General features: G+C 40.2%; 1 protein-coding gene across 1 annotated transcript; it reads left to right on the forward strand.

Moving 5' to 3' along the window:
• Positions 1-1,081: 1,081 nt before the first annotated feature.
• dhcr24 (24-dehydrocholesterol reductase) lies at positions 1,082-22,118 on the forward strand. The gene is made up of 9 exons (XM_034180450.1): positions 1,082-1,389; positions 7,049-7,204; positions 8,471-8,576; positions 9,070-9,188; positions 10,912-11,175; positions 19,196-19,339; positions 20,006-20,203; positions 20,281-20,459; positions 21,709-22,118. Exons 1-9 carry the CDS (start codon positions 1,159-1,161, stop codon positions 21,860-21,862), a joined length of 1,551 nt encoding a protein of 516 aa, XP_034036341.1. The 5' UTR covers positions 1,082-1,158; the 3' UTR covers positions 21,863-22,118.
• The last annotated feature ends 769 nt before the right edge of the window (positions 22,119-22,887 follow it).

Below are 22,887 nucleotides of genomic sequence, written 5' to 3' on the forward strand. Positions count from 1 at the left end.
GGTCTGAATTGGGCCAGATACTGGCCACCATTTAGGAGTAGGAGTTCCCACTCCTAGTGATCTGACACCTGCTTGACCTGGCGCTGGTAACGTGATGCGTGATAATGAATATGGCGCGATAGTTGAGGCTGACAGACTGTTTGCCGCGCATTACTTCAGAAGATCATGCAGTTTTGTTGCAAAAGTAAGTATGCGGTTGCGTTTGTTTCTGTTGAGGAAAGTTTTAAAAATGAGGTTGGGGAATCCCTTTTGCAAATGACCAATAGCAGCGCTCGCACCACACCCCCAAACTTGACCAAAGTGAGGCTGACCAACACTGACGTCAGCGTCTCGGCCGCCAACCAATCACAGGCTAGGAGAGAGAGATAGCCGTCTGGCCTAATTCAGACTGGTTGTTGGGCTAGTATGACTTGACCTTTTAACTTACCCCGCAGCCCCTGCGGCTCTTAAACTCAAAACTGGCTTATTTACGAACTCATGTTGCGCACCTGTTATTTCTACCGGCCCACCTTAATACAGCAGGCTAGAACCAGCCATGTAAATGAATTATTTACTTCCAAATTGTTCATAAGATTACTACGACGGTATTTTAGGGCCACATAGAATTTATTTTTTTAGACTTCGAGAATAAATTGTAATATTACGACTTTATTCTCGTAATATTACAACTTTTTTCTCGTAATATTACGATTTATTCTCAGTCAAAAAAAAAAAAAAAGAAATTCAATGTGGCCCTAAAACTCCGTCGTAGATTACATATCATTTCATTCTAAATGTTAGATCTTGTTCTTTTTTAATTTAAAATTATATATTTATTACAAGTGTCAGGATGTTGTGAAAACAATGGAAAAAAATATGTATTAAGGCAGAAATTTCAGAGCTCAACCATTCCTAAAAGCAGTCAGTGGCACGAGGACTGGGCGGATGGCGTGACCGCTGTTCTGCTCTGTGATTGGCTGTTTCTCGACCCCAGAGACCAGCCCCGCAAGAACACGGTTAACCATTCAATTTCGAGAATGGAGCACCGGTTCCACCTCTGTGACCAATCAGGGCGAAGTAGATGAGCGTCTAAACACTCCTCTCCTGTGACAACTGTGGAGTGATCAAGTTTTGATACTAATCGAAGCATATTGATCAGCAGATGTTTCGGTGTGCGCCATGGATCCGCTGACGTGTTTGGCCTCTCTGCTGCTCCTCTTTCTGCTGTGGCTTAAAGTCAAAGGCCTGGAACACGTTATCGTTCACCAGCGGTGGATATTTGCCTGTTTATTCCTGCTGCCGCTCTCCGTCCTCTTTGATGTGTACTATTACCTCCGGGCTTGGCTCATTTTGAAAATGTACTCTGCGCCGAAACTGCACGACCAGCGCGTGCGAGACATCCAGAGACAGGTGAGCCGCATATGTGCGCAGACACATATGCACTCGTTTTCATTTACTGTGCCAAAAGTTCTGTGATCAGTTTTCCAAAACTTTCCAAAAGCTCTTCCACACACAGTTAAACGGATGTTCTTTCTTTGATTCCAGCCTCACCTGTCAGAATAAACTTCACACTGCTGAGCTGCATTTGAAAGAGTGGATTATAGATCCATGGCTTTTGATTGGTGGATTATATGCCACGTGACATTGATTATTGTTCCATTGTATAGAAAAACAGTCCATTTTATTATTTGCATGATTTTTTTTGGTGCACTTTAGCTCCATTCGCTACATTACCTTCTCATAAAGATGCATCCATGATATGAGGAAGTTATTGGGATTGCACAAATGGGAAAACGTTCATTATTTATTTCAAAGTGCCTAATCGTACGGTACCATATTGCTTTTTCACAGTACGACATTCAGTAACAAACACTGTGGTCTATGGCATCCAGTAAGACACTGCCATGACCAGTGTCCCCTCCACTGTGGCCTGTATGCTTGCTCAGGTGGTTTTGGTAAGGTTAGACCTTACCCATATGAAGTGACTTATGTTGTGATTTGGTGCTGTATAAATAAATCAAATTGTACTATAAAATTAGCAACAATGTATTTGTTTTATGTCACACCTGAATCAATCTGTGTTATTTTATGTTTTACTTAAAGACAGGTGTTTTTTCTCTGAACAGGAAGCAGACAGCAGCAGGGCAGAGACACCTCCGTCTCCGCCCAGCCGTTGACTCTGCCCAGCAGGTGAGCGGCTGACACACCGCTGAGCTCAGCAAGAGCCACTGAGGACCGAAACGGAGTGCGTGGAAGCACACATCTACTTTCCTCAGTCCATTGAATAATCATGACTGGAATTTGTCCAATTCTTCATCTGACAGCACTTCTACAGCTGCGAAAGATGTCTGTAAAGGACACTGTGCAAGCTACGAGCCCTACAGAGCCTAATATATAATGCCTAAATAGATCCTTCTCATTTGATTGGTGGTTTGTATGTCACGTGATATTGATAATTCATCCCATTTACCATTGTGCTCCATTTAGCGTGTAATTTTGGTTCCATTTAGCATGCAAATTTGGTTCCATATGATTTGTACCATTGCACGCTCAAACCACCATGTGCACATGAGTGCCGACGGCACTTAGCAGCTTATTGACGCTGTTCATTCTTCGAACAAAAAACAAATCCAGTACGCCATAAGCCATCTAGAGGCATTTGCAATATTCGCTTGGACATATGTAGCTAAAGTAGAACTGCTGTCAGATGAAGACCTTGACAAATTTCTGTTGTGAATTTTCGCTGGACTGAGAAAAGCAGATGTACACGAAGAAGTCAGTGCATGGCCTCAGCTATGGACTAGATCATTGGGATTGTTTTTGAATTATCTGACTGTTTTTGCAAGTCGGCTGAGAATAGTTTTGCGTTGGATTGGACTGCTATTTAAAATTTATGTTGGAGTGTTTGGAACCTCTTGATGTCAGTGGACCAGTGATGCACACAAAAATGTAAGTCTCTTTTCTCTTGTTTATAAATTAATAAAATATAACATTTTTAGGCATTATACAACCCCTGGCAAAAATTATGGAATCACCGGCCTCGGAGGATGTTCATTCTGTTGTTTAATTTTGTAGAAAAAAAGCAGATCACAGACATGACACAAAACTAAAGTCATTTCAAATGGCAACTTTCTGGCTTTAAGAAACATTATAAGAAATCAAGAAAAAAAGATTGTGGCAGTCAGTAACGGTTACTTTTTTAGACCAAGCAGAGGAAAAAAATATGGACTCAATCAGTTCTGAGGAATAAATTATGGAATCACCCTGTAAATTTCCATCCCCAAAACTAACACCTGCATCAAATCACATCTGCTCGTTGACATTAACCCTATGTCATGAAATTGACCCTATGTGTCTTTTTGCAAGGAATGTTTTCACAGTTTTTGCTCTATGGCAAGATGCATTATCTTCTTGAAAAATGATTTCATCATCCTTAAACATCAGAAAAGTGTCCAAAATATCAACATAAACTTGTGCATTTATTGATGATGTAATGACAGCCATCTCCCCAGTGCCTTTACATGACATGCAGCCCCATATCATCAATGACTGTGGAAATTTACATGTTGTCTTCAGGCAGTCATCTTTATAAATCTCATTGGAACGGCACTGACCTCTGCGGTCTCTGACCCTCACCTGGATTCCCTGCAGTTCGCCTACAGAGCCAACAGATCTGTAGATGATGCTGTCAACACGGCCGTCCACCTCATCCTCCAGCATCTGGACTCCCCAGGAAGGAATCTATGCCAGGATTCTGTTTGTGGACTTCAATTCTGCTTTCAGTATGATCATCCCGGCCCTGCTGCAGGACAAGCTCTCTCAGGTTGGCGTGCTTGACACCACCTGTAGGTGGATCATTGATTTTCTGTCTAATAGTAGGCAGCATGTGAAGATGGGAGGGCACGTGTCCGACACTTGGTCCATCAGCACCGGATCCCCCCAAGGCTGTGTTCTTTCTCCTCTGCGCTTCTCCCTGTACACCAACAGCTGCACCTCCAGTCACCAGTCTGTGAAGCTCCTAAAGTTCTCAGAAAATACAACCCTCCTTGGACTCATTTCTGATGGGAACAAGTCTGCCTACAGACGGGAGATCGAGCACCTGGTGTCCTGGTGCAAACAGAACAATCTGGAGCTTTAAGACAGTGGAGATGGTTGTTGACTTCAGAAAGAACCCAGTCCTGTCCGGCCCATCATCCTGTGTGACTCCGAAGTCTCCATTGTGGAGTCCTTCTAGGACCTGGGGATCACCATCACCCAGGACCTCAAGTGGGAGCTGAACATCAGCTTTCTTATCAGAGAGGATGTACTTTCTGCAGCAGCTGAGCAAGTTCAACCTGCATATTTAGGGTGCACTCAATTTATGCACCAATGAATTTATGAAGCGGTTATCTCATCCTACATATTTTTTTGAAAACATGTCATTCTTTCATCATTTGAACATCTTAATCAGCAGTCTAGCCTGTTCACATTTGCTGACATACTGTGCATCTGGAACGTATTCATAGCGCTTCACTTTTTCCACATTTTTTATGTTACAGCCTTATTCCAAAATGGAGTAAATAAATTTTTTTTCCCCCATAATTCTACTCACAACACCCCATAATGATAACATGAAAGAATTTTTGTTTTAGCAAATTTATTAACAATAAAAAACTAAGAATCGCATGTTCATCAATAGTCGCACCTTTTGCTTAATAATTTGTTGATGCACCTTTGCCAGCAATTACAGCCTCAATCCATTTTCAGATCTCTCCAGAGATGTTCAATCGAATTCAGGTCTGGGCTGTCTCTGTACATTGCTCCATTCATCTTTCCCTCCATCTTGACTAGTCTCGCAATTCCTGCCACTGAAAAACATCCCCACAGCATGATGCTGCCACCATCATGCTTCACTGTAGGGATGGTGCCTGGTTTTCTACAAACATGATGCCTGACATTCATGCCAAACTCCAGATGGGCTGCCATGTGCCTTTTACTAAGGAGTGGCTTTTGTCTGGCCACTCTGCCATACAGGCCGGTTTGGTGGATTGCTGCAGAGATAGTTGTCCTTCTGGAAGGTTTCTCCTCTCTCCACAGAGGAATGCTGGAGCTCTGACAGAATGACCATCAGGTTCTTGGTCACCTCCCTGACTAAGGCCCTACTCCCGTGATCACTCAGAAGAGTCCTGGTGGATCTGAACTTCTTCCATTTACTGCCATTTCCTGTCTCGGAGGTCTACAGACAATTCCTTTGACTTCATGCTTGGTTTGTGCTCTGACATGTACTGTCAACTGTGGGACCTTGTATGTAAACAGGTGTGTGTCTTTCCAAATCATGTCCAGTCAACTGAATTAACCCCAGGTGGACTCCTTTTAAGCTGTAGAAACATCTCAAGGATGATCAGTGGAAACAGGATGCACCTGAGCTCAATTTTGAACTTCATGGCAAAGACTGTGAATACTTATGTATGTGTGATTTCTTAGTTTTTTATTTTTGGATTCTAATTAATAAATTTGCAAAAAATCTCAACAAAAGCTCTTTTTCACAATGTCATTATGGGGTATTGTGTTTAGACGTTTGAGGGAAAAAATGAATGCCAGCCATTTTGGAATAAAGCTGTAACATAACAAAATGTGGAAAAGGAGAAGCACTGTGAATACTTTCTGGATGCACCGCAATAATAAATTAAGATGTAATAACAAATCATAGGCTAATATACACTGACCTTGAACATATATTTGTGGTTAATGAATCGGTTTGAAATATTTTCAGCTATTTGAAATCAGTGGTCTACAACCGCACTGTCCGAAATTACTAAAAACTACTTTTGTGGTAAAATAAAACAAATGAGTTAGCCACACTTTGTAAAAATATCATACATACTTTATTTATTCACATCAAGAAAATGCAGACTTTTAGGAAATCAGACATATATAGTATATTTTGTTTTTTTGTTTTTGTTTGTTTTTTGTTTTTTTGAAGGGGGAAAATTATATAAAAGGCAAAATTACAGAACCTGTTGTATCCCTGAATGCAGCCTATATTACTTTTGCAATCATCATTTGACAGTAATCCTGTAAACATTTATTGTGGTGTTGGTAGTTTGTACACTTGTAAAATAGGGCTAATTAGCCTGCTGATTTCATGATTAGCTTTTAATTGGGAATAAATGGGACCGCAACCAGAACACTGCTGTCCTGTTCGATTTGTCTTAATTTGATTTGTTGAACAATAGATGAAATCAGGCCGTTACAACAGTGCAGTGCAAATACAGCATCCACAGCATGGTGTACCACACAGAACGGTGAAGAAGGCTTTCACAGCTTTGTACTGATTTTCAAAATCTGCGAGACGGGATGGTTACAAGATAGTCAGAGGAGTCCTGTGACTGTCTGTGTGTCCTGTGAGAACAGCACACACACACAGTCACAGGACTCCTCAAATGTCACAATGACAATCAAATATAATACAGTCCCGAGGCTTTGTTTGACCAATGTCATCAACATGTAGAATTCTATAACTGCATGTTATGTGCATGGCAAAGGAAATAATGCTCATATTCCCATTGTTTATTATTGGATAAATCTGCAGAGCTGCATAAATTATTTCAGTGCAGTCGTAATCATGATATAGTCCTGTGCAATAATACAATCATTAAAAGGTGTGATTTAAATAAATAAATCACCTTGGCACACTGCTGTGTGTGTTGTGCGTGGTCTCAGTGCACAGCACCATTAAAATGCAGACTTTTCTCCTTCCATGGGATGCTGTGGAATTTCTGCATGTTTGCTGAAGAATGGTAAATGTGCCAGTGCAGAATTTACTGCCTTTTCTGCCAGTGACTTCATAAGTTCTTTCCAGGCATCTCCTGATCTCAGAGGCAGAGGGCCAAGAGACAAATGTTTTATGGATTTATTCTTTTTATTTTACTATCTGCACTGTATTGTGTGTGTGTGTGTGTGTGCGTGCGTGCTTCCTGGGTGTGATGTATGAGGAGACCTCCACAGATAATCATTTTTGCCAACCTTGATGAATAGAAGAATCTGTTTCTGTTCTCTGCTCCCTGCATCATGTATGTATGTGTTTTAGGTGCGCGAGTGGAAGAAGGCGGGCGGTAACACCTACATGTGCACAGGTCGGCCTGGCTGGCTCACTGTATCTCTCAGAGTGGGAAAGTACAAAAAATCCTACAAGAACATCATGATTAACCTGATGGACATCCTGGACGTGGACACAAAGAGGCAGGTGGGCAATTCTACAGTAACATCATTAAGCTGGAACAAATTTTTAATGGTCAGCTAAAATGTGGTCAGATTGTACGGTCTTTGTGATTCGGTTACCAAAGAATCACCCAGTTGGACCAACTGTCATTCATTACCGCCGCCAAAGACGGGCAGAGGTAATGTTTTCACCCATGTATGTTTGTTGGTTTGTGAACAGCCTGGAGCCCACAATTTATACTGTCGATTCATATCCTGATAGGCAAGAAATGATTCAGTTTTCAAGGTCAAAGTGAGGAAAAATCTTGGAACATTGGAAAATCCCAATTTTTAACATTGAATGAATTTTCAAAAACTCATAACTCTGTCAAAAAAGACCAAATTTCTTTCATATTTGAGAGTGTTGTGTAGGATGGTATCCTGTTTGATCTGGATTTGATCTAGATTACAGATTTTGTGGCCGTTTAGATTTAACATTCAAAACCCCATTTTATGTATATTTTACATTATATCTTAATTAAACGTGCCCCAGTCTCTCATATTTGAAAGCGAGGTGCAGACTGGCACTCACTATCGCCTGACAAAGTTTGATCCGGCTCTGATCCGGGTTGTGGATTTTGTAGACATTTGAATTTAATACTGAAAAGCCCATTTGGTTACATTTTTCATTATAACTCAGTCAAAAGTGCCTGAATCACTTATTTTTGTTATGGATTTACCTACACCACCAAAATTGGATGGAGGTTCCATTGTTATGCTGGTTTGTCTATCTTCCAGTTATCAGTCAGAAACCAAATGATCATCTTGTGGAAATTTCACTTTCAGATGTTAAAAATAAATGGGTCAAAAGCAAACTTGGTGTCAAAGTTTATAAAGTAAATATACTGGATTTATTAGTCCATTACATATCCAATGTTTGGCAAAAAACAGTGACAAATTGTGCATAGCAGAGATAACCAATGTTCTGTGAAAATGATCTGAAAAAGAATTCATTAAGTGGAAAAAGTTGAAAACCTGACCACACCACAACAACAACAAAAACAAATTTGCTTCAAGTGCATGAACTAAATACATACTCCTGACATTTGATTGCATCTAATTTAGCTTATAAAAAGTCACTTCTAACAGGACTTTGACCTTGAAAATTTTTTTCCAAGGTAAAACCGTGTGGAATTGGACACTGTTGTTGGTGGAGGTTTGTGCTCTATAAACGTGGTGCTGTAGTTCTCAAATGATTTGCAAGTGAGTGAAAAGTTTCAAAAACTGAATCTGGATTTCTTCTGCCCTTTAGGTGTTGAGAGTGGAGCCCCTAGTCAACATGGGTCAGGTAACTGCCCTCCTTAACTCTATTGGCTGGACACTGCCAGTGCTGCCTGAGCTGGATGACCTCACTGTGGGTACGTTCACCTTTTTAGAATCACTGAGTATTACTTTAGGGTGACGGTGGCACATTGGCACACCATCTGTGGCTCTTGGTCTTCTAGACTTGGGCACAGGGCCAATTTCCACAGCTCATTGTTCGCTGATGGAGATCTGTCATCTCCTCCATCGATTACTGTATCCTGTTTAGAACGTTAGCGACTTCTCTAATTGTGTTAGAGGATTGATGATGAAGCCCAGAAGAAGAAACAGGGAGGAAATGGCTGCTGTGTTGGAAGAACCCCTGGATCAGGTTTCATAATGGATTTCCTGATGCCATAAACTGTGCATCAACAACCTAATGTTTTCCCATCAGGCTGCTGTGCTTTCATTTATCCTTATGTTCTTGCAAGCATAGTCTCATAGCAGGAGCTGCTCTCTGCTGCATGTTTTCCTCCTGTCATTCTCACCTTGGAAGAAATATGAGACATGGAACATGAGCCAAATGTTTTACTCTGTGTTTTTTCTCAGGTGGGTTGGTGATGGGCACGGGCATCGAGTCATCCTCTCACATTTATGGATTGTTTCAGCACATCTGTGTTGCATATGAACTGGTTCTAGCTAACGGCAGTGTAATTCGCTGCACCGAGGTGAGAGGTGCAGCGGTCACATAAACTAAATTAAAAAGCTTAAAGCGGTCGTATTACACGTGGCCTTTTCAGCGTGCTAATATAGGTCACCAGGTGTTTTATAAACAGACAAAATACCCCATTGTCACTGAGGTGATGTTAAAAATGAATACATTCAGACTTTTCCAGTGCATGTTTCTTTAAATGGAAAAGAGCTGTGGCTCGCCACGCCAGGGGTGATGCACTGGCAGAACAGTCAGTTTCATGCTCATTGATTGTGTCAGCATGTCCAACAGAGTGCAAACAGGCTAAATGGGCATATATCGCAGTGCATGGAAGAGTCCAGATACGCACTTCTGTTACATAGTGTATGTTACGTAGGTTTAAAACAAGCTGTTACAGGCCTGCATTTTGCTTATAGTAGAGCTGTTTCTACATATATGGACATTAAATTGATAGAGTTTGTGGAGATGCTCCTGAATAAAAAATTTGCATGGGCCAAAGGCCCACACATCATAAAACAATGGGAATTTTCCAGCAATATACTGGCCAACAACAGTGTGTCCACGGTAGATTTTTATGCTTGTTGTAAATAATGAATGATTACAATAGTAATGTATGCTATTCTATATTACAGTAGCCAAGTGGCCTCTGTGGGTGTGTGCGTGCATGGCTTTAATCACTGAGAAACTGGGGAGAGCTGAGATCTGCCGTTTGGTATGGTTATGTATTTTGGGTCAAGGATGAACACTGCAAAAACAGAAAGCTGATGGGACTAAGGTTTTTGGAGAAATTAGTATATTAGCTAACAACAGTGAACAACGGTTGTTGATAAATACATTCTGGACTCGCACACCACTCCAGTAGGGGGCGGTAAATCATCTATGTATTAAAAGCGTGCACGTGTGATTTTATTTAGTAAGTTCAATGTAAGTACATAATGTAATTGTAAATACATTAAAAATACATGGGTGACACCATAAACTGAAAACACTTATTTCCTTTGTGGTCCACTTAAAAATCAAATGACAAAATAGAAGTAATTATAAAATGCAATAATAATAATAATAGTGCGTATATGATAACAAGAACATAAACTATTTATAAATATATTAAGACAGTAAATTAACATTTAAAAAATGATATAATTAACAGGAAATAAAAAGGTTGAGTTCTTCTAAAAACTGTTGAGGTCTAAGGTTCTAAAAACATTCTGGACTCACACGCCATTTCAACTCATCATAAAAAAACTTTGCATAATTTATTACCACCCTTGAAAAATGTCAGATACCTATTTTATAAACACTACCCAATCTAGAGCCTGTGGATCCCCACGAGCAACACGCTAGTTGTTTTAATAATGATACATTTCAGTTTTCAAGTGCATGTATGTCCTGTACAGTTACCAGCTGCATAAGAAGAATTGCAAATATATGTCCATCACAATTATTTTTAAATTTCAGATGTTAATAATAAATGGGTAAAAACCAAACTTGGTTTCAAAGTTTATAAATAAATATAATGGATTGAATAGTTAATTTGATATCCAAATTATACTGATGTGCAGTTTTGTTTGTTTGTTTTTCTTTTTTACTGAATTAGTATGTAAAAGGCCACAAGAGATACAAAGAACATAAAATTAGAAGGTATAGAAACCATTTCCACATAGTTATTGGTTTGCTGTGTATGTGCTATGACCAGAAATGTGCCATAGGTGGGTACAGTATCTGTGTTTATACTTCAGGAGGAGAACTCTGATCTGTTCCATGCTGTCCCGTGGTCCTGTGGCACTTTGGGCTTCCTGGTTGCCGCTGAGATTAAAATAGTCCCGGCTAAATCCTGGGTGAAGTTGCGATATGAGCCAGTTAGAGGGCTCGAGAACATCTGCAAGCGCTTCAATGAGGCGTCAGTGAACAAGGAGAACACATTTGTCGAAGGAATCCAGTACACGCTGAACTCAGCAGTCATCATGACAGGAACCATGGTTGATTTCCCAGAGCCTGACAAGGTGAGGTATTTGTGAGCATGTTTGACCATTTGTCATCTTTACCGTGGAGATTCTGATTTCCTCACATGTCGCTGCTTTGTTTGCTGTGCTGTTGACAGAATTACTCAAAAACCCAGTAAGAAAGTGGCTTTTTTTTTTTTTCTTCCAAAGTGGGTATCAACTCAGTTTATTAAAAAAAAAAAAAAAAAAAAGTTGGAGTATTATTTGGGGTTGATACCTTTTGAAGGGTCTGCTGTGCCTTGGCATGGGTATGCACATTACTGGGTTCCCCTCTCAATTCGTAGGATATTTGTGGATGTAATTGGATGTTTGTGCCAAATATATAAACGCAGGGGTTTTCAAAGTCTGGGAGAATGAGCCCCCCCGAGAACAAATCAATCAATCAATCAATTTTTTTATATAGCGCCAAATCACAACAAACAGTTGCCCCAAGGTGCTTTATATTGTAAGGCAAGGCCATACAATAATTATGTAAAACCCCAACGGTCAAAACGACCCCCTGTGAGCAAGCACTTGGCTACAGTGGGAAGGAAAAACTCCCTTTTAACAGGAAGAAACCTCCAGCAGAACCAGGCTCAGGGAGGGGCAGTCTTCTGCTGGGACTGGTTGGGGCTGAGGGAGAGAACCAGGAAAAAGACATGCTGTGGAGGGGAGCAGAGATCGATCACTAATGATTAAATGCAGAGTGGTGCATACAGAGCAAAAAGAGAAAGAAACAATGCATCATGGGAACCCCCCAGCAGTCTACGTCTATAGCAGCATAACTAAGGGATGGTTCAGGGTCACCTGATCCAGCCCTAACTATAAGCTTTAGCAAAAAGGAAAGATTTAAGCCTAATCTTAAAAGTAGAGAGGGTGTCTGTCTCCCTGATCTGAATTGGGAGCTGGTTCCACAGGAGAGGAGCCTGAAAGCTGAAGGCTCTGCCTCCCATTCTACTCTTACAAACCCTAGGAACTACAAGTAAGCCTGCAGTCTGAGAGCGAAGCGCTCTATTGGGGTGATATGGTACTACGAGGTCCCTAAGATAAGATGGGACCTGATTATTCAAAACCTTATAAGTAAGAAGAAGAATTTTAAATTCTATTCTAGAATTAACAGGAAGCCAATGAAGAGAGGCCAATATGGGTGAGATATGCTCTCTCCTTCTAGTCCCCGTCAGTACTCTAGCTGCAGCATTTTGAATTAACTGAAGGCTTTTAGGGAACTTTTAGGACAACCTGATAATAATGAATTACAATAGTCCAGCCTAGAGGAAATAAATGCATGAATTCGTTTTTCAGCATCACTCTGAGACAAGACCTTTCTGATTTTAGAGATATTGCGTAAATGCAAAAAAGCAGTCCTACATATTTCTTTAATATGCGCTTTGAATGACATATCCTGATCAAAAATGACTCCATGATTTCTCACAGTATTACTAGAGGTCAGGGTAATGCCATCCAGAGTAAGGATCTGGTTAGACACCATGTTTCTAAGATTTGTGGGGCCAAGTACAATAACTTCAGTTTTATCTGAGTTTAAAAGCAGGAAATTAGAGGTCATCCATGTCTTTATGTCTGTAAGACAATCCTGCAGTTTAGCTAATTGGTGTGTGTCCTCTGGCTTCATGGATAGATAAAGCTGGGTATCATCTGCGTAACAATGAAAATTTAAGCAATACCATCTAATAATACTGCCTAAGGGAAGCATGTATAAAGTGAATAAAATTGGTCCTAGCACAGAACCTTGTGGAACTCCATAATTAACTTTAGTCTGTGAAGAAGATTCCCCATTTACATGAACAAATTGTAATCTATTAGACAAATATGATTCAAACCACCGCAGCGCAGTGCCTTTAATACCTATGGCATGCTCTAATCTCTGTAATAAAATTTTATGGTCAACAGTATCAAAAGCAGCACTGAGGTCTAACAGAACAAGCACAGAGATGAGGCCATAAGAAGATCATTTGTAACCTTCACTAATGCTGTTTCTGTACTATGATGAATTCTAAAACCTGACTGAAACTCTTCAAATAGACCATTCCTCTGCAGATGATCAGTTAGCTGTTTTACAACTACCCTTTCAAGAATTTCTGAGAGAAAAGGAAGGTTGGAGATTGGCCTATAATTAGCTAAGATAGCTGGGTCAAGTGATGGCTTTTTAAGTAATGGTTTAATTACTGCCACCTTAAAAGCCTGTGGTACATAGCCAACTAACAAAGATAGATTGATCATATTTAAGATCGAAGCATTAAATAATGGTAGGGCTTCCTTGAGCAGCCCGGTAGGAATGGGGTCTAATAAACATGTTGATGGTTTGGATGAAGTAACTAATGAAAATAACTCAGACAGAACAATCTGAGAGAAAGAGTCTAACCAAATACCGGCATCACTGAAAGCAGCCAAAGATAACGATACGTCTTTGGGATGGTTATGAGTAATTTTTTCTCTAATAGTTAAAATTTTGTTAGTAAAGAAAGTCATGAAGTCATTACTAGTTAAAGTTAATGGAATACTCAGCTCAATAGAGCTCTGACTCTTTGTCAGCCTGGCTACATTGCTGAAAAGAAACCTGGGGTTGTTCTTATTTTCTTCAATTAGTGATGAGTAGAAAGATGTCCTAGCTTTACGTAGGGCTTTTTTTATAGAGCAACAGACTCTTTTTCCAGGCTAAGTGAAGATCTTCTAAATTAGTGAGACGCCATTTCCTCTCCAACTTACGGGTTATCTGCTTTAAGCTACGAGTTTGTGAGTTATACCACGGAGTCAGGTACTTCTGATTTAAAGCTCTCTTTTTCAGAGGAGCTACAGCATCCAAAGTTGTCTTCAATGAGGATGTAAAACTATTGACGAGATACTCTATCTCACTTACAGAGTTTAGGTAGCTACTCTGCACTGTGTTGGTATATGGCATTAGAGAACATAAAGAAGGAATCATATCCTTAAACCTAGTTACAGTGCTTTCTGAAAGACTTCTAGTGTAATGAAACTTATTCCCCACTGCTGGGTAGTCCATCAGAGTAAATGTAAATGTTATTAAGAAATGATCAGACAGAAGGGAGTTTTCAGGGAATACTGTTAAGTCTTCTATTTCCATACCATAAGTCAGAACAAGATCTAAGATATGATTAAAGTGGTGAGTGGACTCATTTACCTTTTGAGCAAAGCCAATAGAGTCTAATAATAGATTAAATGCAGTGTTGAGGCTGTCATTCTCAGCATCTGTGTGGATGTTAAAATCGCCCACTATAATTATCTTATCTGAGCTAAGCACTAAGTCAGACAAAAGGTCTGAAAATTCACAGAGAAACTCACAGTAACGACCAGGTGGACGATAGATAATAACAAATAAAACTGGTTTTTGGGACTTCCAATTTGGATGGACAAGACTAAGAGTCAAGCTTTCAAATGAATTAAAGCTCTGTCTGGGTTTTTGATTAATTAATAAGCTGGAATGGAAGATTGCTGCTAATCCTCCGCCCCGGCCCGTGCTACGAGCATTCTGACAGTTAGTGTGACTCGGGGGTGTTGACTCATTTAAACTAACATATTCATCCTGCTGTAACCAGGTTTCTGTAAGGCAGAATAAATCAATATGTTGATCAATTATTATATCATTTGCCAACAGGGACTTAGAAGAGAGAGACCTAATGTTTAATAGACCACATTTAACTGTTTTAGTCTGTGGTGCAGTTGAAGGTGCTATATTATTTTTTCTTTTTGAATTTTTATGCTTAAATAGATTTTTGCTGGTTATTGGTAGTCTGGGAGCAGGCACCGTCTCTACGGGGATGGGGTAATGAGGGGATGGCAGGGGGAGAGAAGCTGCAGAGAGGTGTGTAAGACTACAATTCTGCTTCCTGGTCCCAACCCTGGATAGTCACGGTTTGGAGGATTTAAGAAAATTGGCCAGATTTCTAGAAATGAGAGCTGCTCCATCCAAAGTGGGATGGATGCCGTCTCTCCTAACAAGACCAGGTTTTCCCCAGAAGCTTTGCCAATTATCTATGAAGCCCACCTCATTTTTTGGACACCACTCAAGACAGCCAGCAATTCAAGGAGAACATGCGTCTAAACATGTCACTCCCGGTCTGATTGGGGAGGGGCCCAGAGAAAACTACAGAGTCCGACATTGTTTTTGCAACGTTACACACCGATTTAATGTTAATTTTAGTGACCTCCGATTGGCGTAACCGGGTGTCATTACTGCCGACGTGAATTACAATCTTACCAAATTTACGCTTAGCCTTAGCCAGCAGTTTCAAATTTCCTTCAATGTCACCTGCTCTGGCCCCCGGAAGACAATTGACTATGGTTGCTGGTGTCGCTAACTTCACATTTCTCAAAACAGAGTCGCCAATAACCAGAGTTTGATCCTCGGCGGGTGTGTCGTCGAGTGGGGAAAAACGGTTAGAGATGTTAACGGGTTGGCGGTGTACACGGGGCTTCTGTTTAGGGCTACGCTTCCTCCTCACAGTCACCCAGTCGGCCTGCTTTCCCGGCTGCTCGGGATCTGCCAGGGGGTAACTAACGGCGGCTAAGCTACCTTGGTCCGCACCGACTACAGGGGCCTGGCTAGCTGTAGAATTTTCCACGGTGCGGAGCCGAGTCTCCAATTCGCCCAGCCTGGCCTCCAAAGCTACGAATAAGCTACACTTATTACAAGTACCATTACTGCTAAAGGAGGCCGAGGAATAACTAAACATTTCACATCCAGAGCAGAAAAGTGCGGGAGAGACAGGAGAAGCCGCCATGCTAAATCGGCTAAGAGCTAGTAGCTACGCTAAGCTAGCGGATTCCTAAAAACACGCAAAGTGAATAATGTGTAAATAATTTAGAGGTGATTCAGCAGAAGGAGTGCTTTAGTTAAGGCACGTAAAGATTACACTGGGAAACAAATCGTAATCTAGATAACTAGATCAATCTAACTGCGCAGATTAAACAGCTAACAGATACAGCAAAACTCCGCTGTGCTCCGGAACAGGAAGTGATACAATACCGCAGTGAGAGCCAACCACCAGTAGAGGCAAGCAAGAGCTTGAATAGCTGCGCCCCCCCCACGACACATACACACAATTTCAATATCTTTGTGTGTTTCTTTCTATTCTTTTACACATCTTAAACTCATTTTAAAAGTATGTGTGTGTTTTTAAGGAACTGTCTATGCATTTACACATTTTGCAGCCTTTGTAAACATTTTAAATGTTTTTAAAGAACTTTCTATTTCACACATTTTACACCATTTTCAAACATTTTAAAACGGCCGCCGTTTTTCTCTTTTCTGCAAATATATGTACTTATGTCTGCATATACATTTCTACACGCTTTACTTTTTCTTGTTCCCCCCTTTTTAATATTATTATATTTTAGTAAATATGGGAGGAGTGGGATACAATTAGTTATACCTAACAGCTAACGTTAGCTTATCTAGCCGGCCTTAGCAACGTTCATCGTAGCTTACAAAATAGTTGGTTCCTTTGTGTTTGATAACAATCTTCTCCTTCTTATGTCTTATTACTTAATATACCTTTTTCTTGAGCTGCTTGGGTGGGTAGGGCGAGTTCCCATGGGATAAAAAAGCTTTTTAACCTACCATCCCTGCTTCTCAAGACCAGGCACCTAAGTGGCTCTACTCTACTCTTTTCTACTCTCCTATTTTACTCTTCCTTTTTAGATATTTAGATATACCTTTGTATACTGGCATAGTTCCACCTTAGAATTGGAATATAATATATAAGATATACCTTACTGAATTTTCATGTTTTTAAAGATCTTTCTATTCTTCTATTTTTATCTTTTGTCATATTTTAAACTTTTTTTTTCTTTTTTTTTTAAACATTTAAAGGTCTCTGGGTGTTTTAAACATCTTTGGCATACTGTAACACATTTAACATAAATAATAAGGGATTGGTATTGATAGGATTTTATCTATCAGTACCATTATTGAGTCCACTTATCAGTCCGATTCCTTATTGATTCCCTTATCAATACCTCCTGTGAATTTTCTGTGTACTAAAAGTAGGCTTTACAGGTTTTCAATGTCAGTAACATTTTATTGAGTCTTAAAGTAAATAAATATGAAATTGGTCGCTGGATCCTTGATCTCTGTACATAAAAAAAACAATGTGTAGTTTTTCCTCAAAAGCATTTCCTTTCAGACATTAATGGCACAAATCTAACACCATACCTCTGAGCTGAACTCAGCCAGCTGAGCTGCAAGTCAACATCAATGTAATTCATAAAAAATGCAGGACATCTCATTTTGGGAGGAAAAAAGTTTTAGTCTGTTGTCTGTGTTACAACGTTTGGAAAGAGGTGTCATTTGATTTAAACAGTGATTCACTTTGAAGTTATTAATTCTGACTGGACTCTGACTCGGCAGAGAGTGGCATAGTGTTTGGAGCTGTGCGAACAGAACGGAAGACGATTCTCGTTTCTTGCCTGCAACAAGACGAGTCCCAGTTATTGACTAATCTGCACAAAAGTGACTCACAATTGACATTTTTAAATGGCTTTAAGAAGCGAACTTGTTGCTTCTGAAAAGCAATGACGCAATGAACCAACAAAGCAGCAGATCGGAGCAATGCTTCATTGTTTCAAGCTAAAAGCGGAGCCGTTACAGAAGTGGTTGATTACAGACTCGCTGCAGGGTCTGCAATCAATGTAAAGAAATGATTGTTTTCCCAATAAAACACCCTCAAAAACAACGGCCGCTCTGAAGGACCGGTAAGGGAATCGTTAACAAAAAGGCTATTGATGTCGGTGGAGCGAATCATTTCTTAATGTCTTAATGTAATGCTTCAAAATGAAAATATGTGATGTGATGGCACGGGTAGACCTTTACCCTGGAAGCACTAATGTTCATAATTCATTCATTCATTGTCTGGTACTTATTTGAGTCCGGGTCATGGTGGCAACTCATCAGGCAGTTCATCTGTGTGGGATGAACTGCTTCCTTATCCTCTGCCAAATCCTCTAACTCTTCCTGGAGGATCCCAAGACATTACTTAGCCAACACCTTATCTGGGGGTGTGCAGGGGTTTGTGGGCTACAGTGATGCTGGGAGCTGTGTTGTCTTGAGCATTAGCTCCTGGCAGGGACTCTCTTGGCAAATTGGCCCGAGTAGACAGACAAAGTACAGTTCAAAAAAGACCTTTTGTGTTTGACACAAAATGGAAGAGTTACCTTGCCCGGATTTGGGAAACCAAGGCCTCCCCCTGGAGCCAAAGCCTGGGCCAAGGCCAAGAGCCGGCCATGGGGCTCAGTTGGGCTCAGCCTGAAGAAACAGCATGGTGTCACTTCCATGTGGGCTCACCACCCACAAGGAGAGAAGAAAAGGTCCAGTCCACTGTTCTACGAGCAGGACAGGCCAAAAGCGCTGATGAAATAACACTCTGTTCATAATTCTAATTCATTTCAAACCAATTCATGTATACAGCACCAAGACACAACATAGGTCAACTCAAAACGCTACATATGAGTAAGTTTTAAACCCTACCCACCTCTTGAGCAAGTGCTTTGGCAATGGCGGGAAGGAAAAACTGCCTTATGTCTTTTGATTCTTTTTAATGGGAAGAAGTCTCAAGCAGACCAGTTTCGGTGGGGTGAGCATCTGCTTTGGCATAAGAAAAATAAGTAGAATTGCTTCAAAAAAGTTGCAACCTCACACTTCACTAAGGATTAACAGGAGTGAACATAATCCAAAAAACAAGAGATATTCAAACCTCTGAGGGAGGTTAGCTCAAGCTTCACAGCATGTAATGAAGCATTCTCCATTTGTAATGAACTAACGTAGCAGAGTGTGCTGTTAGTGAGTCAGTCTACCAGGTTTCTGTGTGAACTATAGACCAGGGTGTGTAAAATAACATTTCAGATGTCCAAATTTGCCCATTTCTACAGAAATCAATCAATTAAATGTACCTAAAAGTTTTATTTGTGCAGTATTTATGGTGCGACAGCTCTTCATAAAAGGCTGTTTGTATGTATTTATGATTTTTATGGGTTTTATTCTGAAGGGTTTCCCCCTCTTGTATATCAGATAAACAGAATGGGCCTGCACTTCAAACCGTGGTTCTTCAAACATGTGGAGGGCTACCTGACAGCCGACCGCACTGGCGTGGAATATATACCCCTCAGACACTACTATCACAGACACACACGCAGTATCTTCTGGGAGCTGCAGGTGAGCACAGTGCACTCCACTGCACACACAAGCTTTAATGTTTAATTCCAGATTTTAGCTCATTTTGTCACTTCTCACTGTTGTGCTAATGCTTTCTGTCACGGAGAAAACTGTACGTGCACCCCATTAGCCATTAGTGAGAAGGGTATGGCATCCTTTTGTTTCTCTAACAGTAAGTGGTGTGAGTATTAATTATGCATGGTATTGGTTTGGCAGATGTCTGCAGGAGCTACCTCGGGGCTTTTTGGCGCTCTGTGTTTTCTGAAAGGATTTTATTTTTGTAGACCCTGCATAGCGAAATGACCAGACAGAAATAGGACTGACTGATCTGGATTCAAGCATAAATTAGCAGACAAAAAAAAGTGATGTGAGAAAATGTTGGGCACTGTTTGCCCTCTGTTGGATTTTAAGAGAAATGTGGATTGAAGCTGTCCCTCCTAACACAATCAAATAAGTTCTACATCACGTAGAAAATTAACATTACTGGGAAAAGTTCTAATGTATGGTACTTTTATTAGTGAGGCTCTGATTAAAAATGAGACAAGGGAAAAGTGGAGACAGAGTGATTCTGTATACATTTGGATACATTTAACAGTCCCGGGATGCCAGTTTAGTGTGAGCTTTATTCGAGTGTTGTCTTATTTATTTATTTTTCTTCTTCTTCAGGATATAATTCCATTTGGAAACAATCCTGTGTTCCGCTGGCTTTTCGGTTGGATGGTTCCTCCTAAAATCTCTCTGTTGAAGCTCACCCAGGGAGAAACCATTAGGCTGCTTTATGAACAACATCATGTGATCCAGGATATGCTGATACCCATGCAGCACCTACAGGCTGCAATCACACGCTTTCACCAGGAGATCAATGTGAGGACAAACCTACAGACACAATAATACACATTGTTACAAATTAGCGCTTGATAAGTTATATTTTATTGTTTTAGATTCACCCCCTGTGGCTGTGTCCATTCCTCTTGCCCCCTGGTAGAGGAATGGTTCACCCCAAAGGTCAGAAGGAGGAGCTGTATGTGGATATTGGGGCTTATGGCGAGCCAAAAGTCAAACACTTTGAAGCTAAAGCATCCACACGTCAGCTGGAAAAGTTCGTCAGAGATGTGAATGGGTAAATCCTATATAGATTGACAGAATTACTTTTACAGTGTTCTGATTGGATAATTAAGAGTTAATTGGGGTACCTGTCGCTGCATTTAATGGCTTACCTATGGAAGCAGTACTTTAGATCACCACCTCACAGAGCAATCATCTACAAAAGGTTAGGTACCACAAGGAAATACACAACCTGCTATTCAAAAATATAAAGAAGGCTGGGACCATACAGACTTTACATTGCTGAGTTCGGGGGGCCAAAATGACCAGTCAGAGATGAATAAACTTTGAGATTTCAAAGGTACAACAGAACCCCAAGATTGGAATTAGGAAACTGATGAAGGAGTTGGAGACATCAAGAGGAATGTGTAATTGTCCACCTTTAGGAGAGTACTGTATTCTGTCACTGTTGCCTAAAAGGCTGTTGACCCAGGAAGAAGCTCAGTTGACTATCAATGTTTAAAAAAAAAAGCTTGACAAATCTTTCAGGGAAAGAGATTGCGCACGCCATAATAAAATTCATTATAAAGAGGAAGAACTGACAGGAAATTCTCAAGTAGCACCTCAAGACATCAGTAGGAACATCTACAAAGTGGTGACTCAGTGGCCTGCAGATAACAAATGGAACATGTTGGACTCGCCATCCCAAAGCCCTGAACTGAATCCTATTGACAATTTGTAGCAAGGAGGCCCACAAACCTGACTGATTAGCACCTATTCTGTTGAGAGGAATGGGCCAAAATGTCAGCAAAATTTTATGAGAAGCTTGTGGAAAGCTGCAGTATAGGGGGCTCTGTGAGATGGAAGCTGGATTACCAATATATACATAGATCAGTGTTTGAAACCAGGTGTGTTCTTCAAGTTGCCTGCATCTTTGGACAACAATATCTTTGTCCTAGACCACATGGCTGTGAATGGGGAGCAGCACTGGTTGGGGAAGTAACCTGTAAATGGACTGGCGTCCTGTCCAATGGGAGCCGTAGACTCCCATCCACTTCAGGCTGCAATATCAGAGGATAAGCACCAGTCCGATGGGCATCTATAGGACTTCTTCTTATGGAAGACCCTACAAAGGTTTGGTTCAAGTTAGGCAATTAAAAGCAACACTGGTGTTGCTTTTAATTGCCTAACTTGAACCATTTTCCCCTTAGATACTTTACAGTTTATGGCCTATGTATATAAGTAATGTATATGTTATATAATTTGGGAATTATGATGAGATTTATGTTGGTGTTCTTAACATTGTCCTGGCCTCTCCTCTACAGATTCCAGATGCTCTATGCAGACGTGTACATGAACCGAGAGGAGTTTTGGGAAATGTTTGATGGACAGCTGTATCATAGGCTGAGAGAGGAGCTAGGATGTAAGGAGGCATTCCCGGAGGTTTATGACAAAATCTGTAAATCTGCTCGACACTGACCCCAGAACTGTGCCAGAGAGGGACTGAAGCAGCTCACGTTTGTTGTAGACCCTCTCAACAAGAGAGGGTATCTCATTGATGCAATGTGTGCTGTCTTTTTTTTAAGCAGTCACACTGTCTTTAGAATTCTCCTTCCTCTCATTGATAAGTGGATTTATTGAAGTACTTTTAAGACAAGAAGTATATTTTTCTCGGTGCAATAAGTTGTTTCATACTCAGACTAATCATAACGATACATCACAACTTTTTTTACCTCTGTAAAAAGTGCACATATTCCAAGTGCCTAATATTTTGAAATCAAACCTCATTAAGCTTTTTTCAAATCAGTTTATCATGAATTTCTAATTGAAACTTTATATAGACTTAAAATGTATTATATATATATATATATATATATATATATATATATATATATATATATATGTATGTATATGTATGTATATATATATATATATATATATATATATATATATATATATATATATATATATATATATATATATATAGTAAGTCCCTTCGGCTGCTCCCTTGTTTGCACTCGGGGTCGCCACAGCAAATCCAAGGTGGATCTGCATGTTGATTTGGCACAGGTTTTACGCCGGATGCCCTTCCTGATGCAACTCCACATTACATGGAGAAAATGTGGCAGGGGTGGGATTTGAACCCAGAACCTTCCGAACTGAAACCAAGCGCATTAACCACTTTCCAATTAAGCAGATTTTTACCTTGTAAAAAATCTGTAAGGTCAAATTCTTGTTAGTGGCTTTTCATAAGCTAAATTAGATGTGATCAAATGTCAGGAGTATGTATTTAGTTCATGCATGACTGGGTTACATCCAATAAGCTAGTGTTAAATATAGTAAAGACTAATTGTATGATTATTGGCTCTAGTCATGTTATTATAAAAAAATCCTGTACTAAACATTAAAATTAATAATATGAGAATAAATCAAGTACATGAGACTAAGCTGCTGGGTGTTATTGTAGATTCAGATTTATCATGGAAAAAAATCATATAATTTCG

This window comes from Thalassophryne amazonica, chromosome 10, assembly GCF_902500255.1.
Source record: "Thalassophryne amazonica chromosome 10, fThaAma1.1, whole genome shotgun sequence".
NCBI classification, from domain to species: Eukaryota; Metazoa; Chordata; class Actinopteri; order Batrachoidiformes; family Batrachoididae; genus Thalassophryne; species Thalassophryne amazonica.

What these genes read in the sequence shown, in the direction of transcription:
- dhcr24 (XM_034180450.1), top strand. Translation starts at nt 1,159, where the DNA reads ATGGATCCGCTGACGTGTTTGGCCTCTCTGCTGCTCCTCTTTCTGCTG. An exon ending in ACGTGGACACAAAGAGGCAG is followed by an intron (nt 7,205 to 8,470) that starts GTGGGCAATTCT and finishes TCTGCCCTTTAG; the next exon opens with GTGTTGAGAGTGGAGCCCCT. An exon ending in GCTGGATGACCTCACTGTGG is followed by an intron (nt 8,577 to 9,069) that starts GTACGTTCACCT and finishes GTTTTTTCTCAG; the next exon opens with GTGGGTTGGTGATGGGCACG.